Source organism: Plasmodium sp. gorilla clade G2 (genome assembly GCF_900097015.1).
Source record: "Plasmodium sp. gorilla clade G2 genome assembly, chromosome: 14".
Taxonomy (NCBI): domain Eukaryota; phylum Apicomplexa; class Aconoidasida; order Haemosporida; family Plasmodiidae; genus Plasmodium; species Plasmodium adleri (nom. inval.).
The window spans coordinates 1697220-1705053 of NC_041706.1; the positions used below are offsets into that span (position 1 = coordinate 1697220).

The 7834-nt window shown below is 19.8% G+C and overlaps 3 protein-coding genes across 3 annotated transcripts; 2 read left to right on the top strand and 1 right to left on the bottom strand.

The window, feature by feature from the left end:
• Positions 1 to 754: 754 nt before the first annotated feature.
• On the bottom strand, positions 755 to 1993 carry PADL01_1443800 (zinc finger protein, putative; the record flags this gene model as incomplete). Its single annotated transcript, XM_028684720.1, has 1 exon — positions 755 to 1993. One exon carries the CDS (start codon positions 1991 to 1993, stop codon positions 755 to 757), a length of 1239 nt encoding a protein of 412 aa, XP_028540770.1.
• Positions 1994 to 3310: 1317 nt separating this feature from the next.
• PADL01_1443900 (heat shock protein 90, putative) lies at positions 3311 to 6091 on the top strand (the record flags this gene model as incomplete). Its single annotated transcript, XM_028684721.1, has 1 exon — positions 3311 to 6091. The coding sequence occupies one exon, from the start codon at positions 3311 to 3313 to the stop codon at positions 6089 to 6091; it is 2781 nt and encodes a 926-aa protein (XP_028540771.1).
• Positions 6092 to 6725: 634 nt separating this feature from the next.
• On the top strand, positions 6726 to 7762 carry PADL01_1444000 (conserved Plasmodium protein, unknown function; the record flags this gene model as incomplete). The annotated part of the gene is made up of 4 exons (XM_028684722.1): positions 6726 to 6826; positions 6937 to 7134; positions 7287 to 7434; positions 7526 to 7762. 4 exons carry the CDS (start codon positions 6726 to 6728, stop codon positions 7760 to 7762), a joined length of 684 nt encoding a protein of 227 aa, XP_028540772.1.
• Positions 7763 to 7834: the final 72 nt, after the last annotated feature.

Consider the following 7834-nt stretch of genomic DNA (forward strand, 5'->3'; position numbering starts at 1 on the left):
ACATATTATATATATATATATATATGCCTAAAAATTTATATGCTGAATTAAAAAAGGAAAGAGAAAAATATGGCGAGAAAAACAAATATTTTTTAGGAAAAATATAAAAATAATACATTATAATATATATTATTTATATATATATTATATGTATATTAATGCGTATATAATTATATATATATATATATATATATATATATATTTATTATAATATATAATTTTTATTGCACATTTGCTTTTTTAATTCTAAATTAAAAAAAAATATATGCATATAATTATATGTACATTTTTTTCCTTTATAATTTTTTTATTATAATTTACATAAATGATAAATTAAAAAATTCATACACAAAATAAGTTTATTGCATTGTATTTATAAAGGGAAGAAAAAAGGAAAAGGAAAAGAAAATAATAAATACACATATTTTCTCATATTTCATATTCTTTTTTTTAAGAAATATAATTAAGATGGCTATTTATTTTATTATAACATATACAAAAAAAAAAAAAAAAAAGAAAATAATAATATATAAAAAAAATAACAAAAAAAAAAATAATAATAAAATAAATTAGAACAAGAAAAAAAATAAAGAAAATTTATAAAAAATTATATAAGGTTTTATATAATTTTTATTTTTTTTCTATCTAATATATAAAAAAAAAAGAGAAGCCACATATATATATATATATATATATATATATATATATACATATGAAATTAATATATTTTTTTGTTAACTTTTTAAGGATTATATCATTTTAGTCTTTTCCTCTTATTCAATATATCAATAATATTTTGGGCGGTATTCATAATACCATTAAGTTGTAAACCACACTTAAAACATTTTTTATTTTTTTGAAACATATCAATAAAACATTTTTCACAATAATAATGCATACATTCAGTAACACTTGGATTCATTTCTATTTTCCATTTTTTTTTACATTTTATACATGCAAATGGAAGAGAAGTATCACTATCCACTGAATTTGTGTCTGAATTATTTTCATTATGTGAACAAGAAGATAAATTCGATTGATTTGAATCCTTTTCATTTTCATGAGAATATTGATCATTATTATTATTATGTTCTAAATCATTATCATTTAAATTATTATTATATAATCTTTCTTCTTTTTCTTTTAATTTCTTTAACATTTTTTCATTCCATTTTTCCATTTTTTCTTTTCTTAATGCTTCATCTCTTTTTCGTTTTTGTTCATATTCTTGTTCAATTTTCCATCCACTTTTATAATCACTTCTATCATGTAAATAAATACATGTATCACCAAATCCACAATATCCAGTTTCTTTATAATCTTTACATATACAAGGTTCATAATCAATACGTAGAGTTACTCTCACATTGGATCCACTACTACGTACAGGTCCATATAAACCTGTATATTTATTTTTTGCCAAACTATCTTTGTTAATCATTATAGCTTTTTCATGAGCATCTTTTCCTCTATATATATTATCTTTTAAGTTTCCTTTTAATATTTGTTCACCTATTTTTATATTCCTTTCCATTATAGATCTATGATCATTTTTTCTATCTTGATCTATCTCATATGATCCATAATTTTTGGAGCCACTAAAATCACCCTTATAAATTCTATCCTCTGTTAATGTATTTGATTGTGTAATATCTTCACTTTTGCAATGTATTAATTTATTTTGTTTTTTTCTTAAAAGTAAAGAATTCTCTTCATTCATTTTTTTTAATTTCTTCTTAAAAAAATATTTACATACTACATCATCATCACTGTTTTCATGATCTTCTTCTAATTCTCTTTTTTTTTTATTAAACATATCATTGGTATCCATTAAGGAAGAATAATTTGAATTATCATTCTCTTTCTTTGTATTTTCTTCATTTGTTCTTTTTTTTTCTTCTTCTTCTTCTACATTTTCTTTATCTTCTCCATCTTTTATGTCTTCTGGTTTTTTCCTGTTCTTTACATTCCCTATGCATCTTTTCTTAAACATTATTGTTTCTTATATATCATTAGATGTAAAAATATCGGCAAACAAAAATGAGTACAATATATATATAGAGGGAGAAACTTATTGTTGTAAAAAATATATAATTAATATGATCTTGTTCTTGTCAAATTTTTTTGATAGATAAAAGATTTAAACAAAAATATATCTAGTAATATAAGATTTTTATTTGTTCATTTTCTAGCTTATTTAATCATTGATTTATAATTTCATATTTTTCTTTTTTATCTTATTCAAGAATGTATTTTCATACTATTTATAAAAGTTATATAAATGTATTTTTTTTTTTTTTTATATATAATAAATAAAAATGAATTATAATAAAACATAAAATGAATACTAATTTAATAGGTATTCTTTTTAATTTAAAACAAATTAATATATATATATATATATATATATTAATACTTTCATATTTATTTTTCTTTTTTTTTTTTTTTTTTATATATATATTATTAATTATAAATCTTCATTAGATCTTATGTTATAATTTTTTTACCTTAAAAAAACATAATAGTTGTACAAAAAAAATTATATATATAAATTTGTAAGTACTGTTTATATATGTATTATTATAAAACATATATAATTATATATATATATATATATATATATATATTTCCTTTTAATGGTGTAATGTACTTTTTTAAGGCTCAAAAATGATTCATATATTATAATATAATGCATATCCTATATATATAAATATTTATATATATATCATAATTATTATATCTAAAAAAATACTTGTTATATAAAACACACTAATATTAAATTAATATCAAGTGTTTATAATTAATTTAAAAAAAAAAATAAAAATAATAATTCAATTGCTTAAAATTAAAAATATATTAAAAAAAAAAAAAAAAAATTTATAATTATAAATTATAAAAATAATAAGAATATAATCATATATATGTATAAATAAATAATTTCATATATATATTTATATTTTTGTTTATATTTATTTAATAAAACTCTTTTTTATAAGAACACATAATTGAAATAATTTTACGCCGTTCGACAAATTTTTATGTATAAACATATGTATTTTTTTATTAAATAATTTTATAGATATAAAAAGTAAATATTTATATGAAATTATGTGTTTTGTCATAGAAGGTATTATATAGATTTTTCTTTATTTTTTTGATTTTTTAACCATTATATACATACGTTATTTGAAGCAATACAATTTTAATAGAATATAATTAAATCAAAAAAAAAAAAAGAAAAAAAAGAATACATACTTGTTTTTTTTGTTTGTTTTTTTTTTTTTTTTTTTTTTTTTTTGTTTTTTTTAAAATGCAAAATGTTTATGTTGGGAACAAAATAAAACTTATAATATTGTACTTTTTTTGTGTGTTGTTTTTAAAAGATTATGAAGGAACAGAAGCTTTTAATTTAGCTCGTTCTACGGAGAAATTGAATTATATATTAAATTACAAAACACCGAACAGATATGATGTAAGTAATAATGTAAATAAATTATTTTTTGAAAAGCAAAAAAAGAAAATTGAGTTTAATAGGAAGCCTTTAAATAGTTTTAATGATGATGTTAAAACAATTAGAGAGGACATATCATCAGATAGTTCTCCTGTGGAAAAATATAATTTCAAAGCAGAGGTTAATAAAGTTATGGATATAATCGTTAACTCTTTATATACAGATAAAGATGTGTTCTTGAGAGAATTAATTTCGAATGCCTCTGATGCGTGTGATAAGAAAAGAATAATATTGGAAAATAATAAATTAATAAAAGATGCTGAAGTAGTTACAAATGAGGAAATAAAAAATAAAGCGGATGAGGAAAAAACAGATTCTATAAATGAATCACCAGATAAAAAAGAAAACGTGGAAGAAGAAAAAAATGATGTTAAAAAATTAATAATTAAAATAAAACCTGATAAAGAGAAAAAAACATTAACTATAACAGATAATGGTATAGGTATGGATAAAAATGAGTTAATTAATAATCTTGGTACTATAGCTCAATCTGGAACTGCTAAATTTTTAAAACAAATAGAAGAAGGAAAAGCAGATAGTAATTTAATAGGACAATTTGGTGTTGGTTTTTATTCTTCTTTTCTGGTATCTAATAGAGTTGAAGTGTATACAAAAAAAGAAGATCAAATTTATCGATGGTCTTCAGATTTGAAAGGTAGTTTTAGTGTAAATGAAATAAAGAAATATGATCAAGAATATGATGATATTAAAGGTAGTGGAACCAAAATTATTTTACACTTGAAAGAAGAATGTGATGAATATTTAGAAGATTATAAATTAAAAGAATTAATAAAAAAATATTCTGAGTTTATTAAATTCCCAATAGAAATATGGTCAGAAAAGATTGATTATGAAAGAGTTCCAGATGATTCTGTATCATTAAAAGATGGAGATAAAATGAAAATGAAAACAATTACAAAACGATATCATGAATGGGAAAAAATTAATGTACAATTACCAATATGGAAACAAGATGAAAAATCATTAACAGAAAATGATTATTATAGTTTTTATAAAAATACATTTAAGGCATATGATGACCCATTAGCTTATGTTCATTTTAATGTAGAAGGACAAATCTCATTTAATTCTATTTTATATATTCCAGGTTCTTTACCATGGGAATTAAGTAAAAATATGTTTGACGAAGAATCTAGAGGAATCAGATTATATGTAAAAAGAGTTTTTATAAATGACAAATTTTCTGAATCTATACCACGTTGGTTAACCTTTCTCAGAGGTATTGTAGATAGTGAGAATTTACCATTAAATGTAGGAAGAGAAATATTACAAAAATCAAAAATGCTATCTATTATAAATAAAAGAATTGTACTTAAAAGTATTAGTATGATGAAAGGATTAAAAGAAACAGGAGGTGATAAATGGACTAAATTTATTAACACATTTGGTAAATACCTCAAAATTGGTGTGGTAGAAGATAAAGAAAATCAAGAAGAAATTGCATCATTAGTCGAATTTTATTCAATTAATAGTGGTGATAAAAAAACAGATCTTGATTCTTATATAGAAAATATGAAAGAAGATCAAAAATGTATTTATTATATCTCAGGAGAAAATAAAAAAACCGCTCAAAATTCTCCTTCTTTAGAAAAATTGAAAGCATTAAATTATGATGTTCTATTCTCTTTAGAACCAATTGATGAATTTTGTTTATCCTCCCTAACCGTTAATAAATACAAAGGATATGAAGTCTTAGACGTGAATAAAGCCGACCTTAAGTTAAAAAAAGAAAATGATCAGAATAAATCAGACAGTCTAGATAAACAGAAAATGGAATATGAAATATTATGTAGATGGCTACATAACAAATTTTCGCATAAAGTACATGAAGTACGAATTTCAGATCGTTTGATTAATTCACCTGCTTTATTAGTTCAAGGTGAAATGGGTATGTCACCTTCCATGCAAAAATATATGAAACAACAAGCTACTGCTCAAGGTATATCAGAAAATGAAATGTTTGGAGGCCAATCTGCAAATCAACCAGTATTAGAAATTAACCCTAATCATTTTATTATAAAACAATTAAATCATTTAATACAAATTGATAAAATGAATTCACAAAATTCAGAAATTGCTGAGCAAATATTTGATGTTGCATCAATGCAGGGAGGATATACTATAGACGATACGGGTCTCTTTGCAAAGAGAGTTATAGGAATGATGGAAAAAAATGCTGAACAATATTTAATGAATGTACAAAGTAATGTAACAAACAATTCATTAAATAGTACGTCTAATTCGGAAATACCCCAAACTAATTCTCCAAATGAATCACAAAATGAAATGAAATCAATAAATGAAATTGATGATAATAGTAATATAGGCGAAAATAAAATTAATGAAAGCAGTTCTAATCAAAATAATATGAGCGAAAATAACATTGCTGAACAAAATAATATGAATAACATAACTGAGAGTGATATGAATAAAATAAATTTAGATGAAAATGATTTGAGCCAAAATAATACGCTTAAACAAGATTCCGGTTTATTTAATTTAGATCCAAGTATTTTAAATAGTAATATGCTCAGTGGTTCAGATAAAACATTATTATAATACAAAATGATTAAATGATGTTATATATATATATGTGGAGATATATAATAAATAAAATAATAATTCATTAATAATTATACTATTTTATAAGAATTAATTATTACTTTAAAATAATAAATAAAGACAAGCAATCTTTATTATTATATTATTTTTATATAATTTTTTTTTTAAATTAAAATATTTATATATTTGTCTAATTGTTTTAAGGATACACCCTTATATATTTATACCCTCATTTTTTTTTTTTTTCTTTTAATTTTTAAGTTTTACTATATATATATATATATGTTTATATATTATATATTTTTTTTTTTTTTTTTTTTTTTTTTTTTTTTTTTATTTGCAATATCAACTTATCTATTTTATTCATACATTTATATATAAATATATATTATATTTATTAATATAGAAAACAAACTTTCTACTTGTTTATATCTTTTAAATATATCAAAATAATGATTTTATTTTTATTAAAAAATTATCAATTTTGTTCTTTTTCTTTCATTTTTTTTTTTATTTTTATTTCTGAATATCTATAAATATTTTTTTATCATACATTATGAATCCCCGACCTTATTTTACCTTATTATGAAGATCTATATTATAATAAAATATAAGAATGTCAAGATAAAACATGAAAGAACTTATTGACAAAGTAAACTTTCAAAATTTGGAAGAGAATTATAACGCTAAGAAAATATATGTAACTAAGAAAATACCTTTTAATGCTATACTGTAATAAATAATGTTCATTATAAACATAATAGCAGGCATATTGTTTTATATATTTATTTTTTGATACTATAAAAAGGGGAATGGAATTATATTTTAATTTTTGTACTTAGGAATAAAAAAAAACAGGAACAAGATAAAAAAGAAGACAATAAATTATTTAAAGCTGTTAAAACCTATTACATTACTAAGTTAAAAAGAAAAACATTTTTTATAATATTAAATGAATACTATAAATCACAAAGTATATTGTATTTTTTTAAATTAAAAGATATAGATCGAAAGAGAAAATGGGTTTTCTATTCGCTTTTGTAAAATGAAATAAATAAATTTTTTTAAACTTCAATACATTCAAATATTAATATATATATATATATATATATATATATATATATATATATGTGTGTGTGTGTATTTTTTTTTTTTTTTCTTTCTTTTTTATTATAATCAATGGTGATAACAGAAAAAATAAATTGCAGGGCAAAATAAAAAGATGTGTTATGAACTCTTTAAATAGTTTTACTGATGCAACAACAAGATTTTATATAAAATTAAAATATTTTAATATTCTTAAAAAGAACTTTTTAAATACCAAAGGGATTTATTTAAAAGTAATATTTATAGTCATAATTTTTATATTTTAATAAAGTTATATATATATTTAGAATGTCTGCTAATCTATTTTCTTTCTTTTTTTGTAAGATAAAAAAGAAGAGAATAAACAGTGTTATTATTAACATATTTTACAAATGGCTTGATTTATCTCTAAAATGTTTACATATGAAATATAAAAAGGCAAAAGATTATTATATTTTAAGAAAAAAGAGAAGGATTTTTAATTTATGGAAGAGAATGATAAATGACAAAAAATTTTTTAAAAAAATTGATATAATTTTTTTCAAATTGGAAGAAATTGCCTACTCTTGGGAACAAAAATAATTAATTTATTAATATTTTGTATTATTAAAAAAGATCTTTAAAATATTGTTACAAAAAAAAAAAAAAACAAAA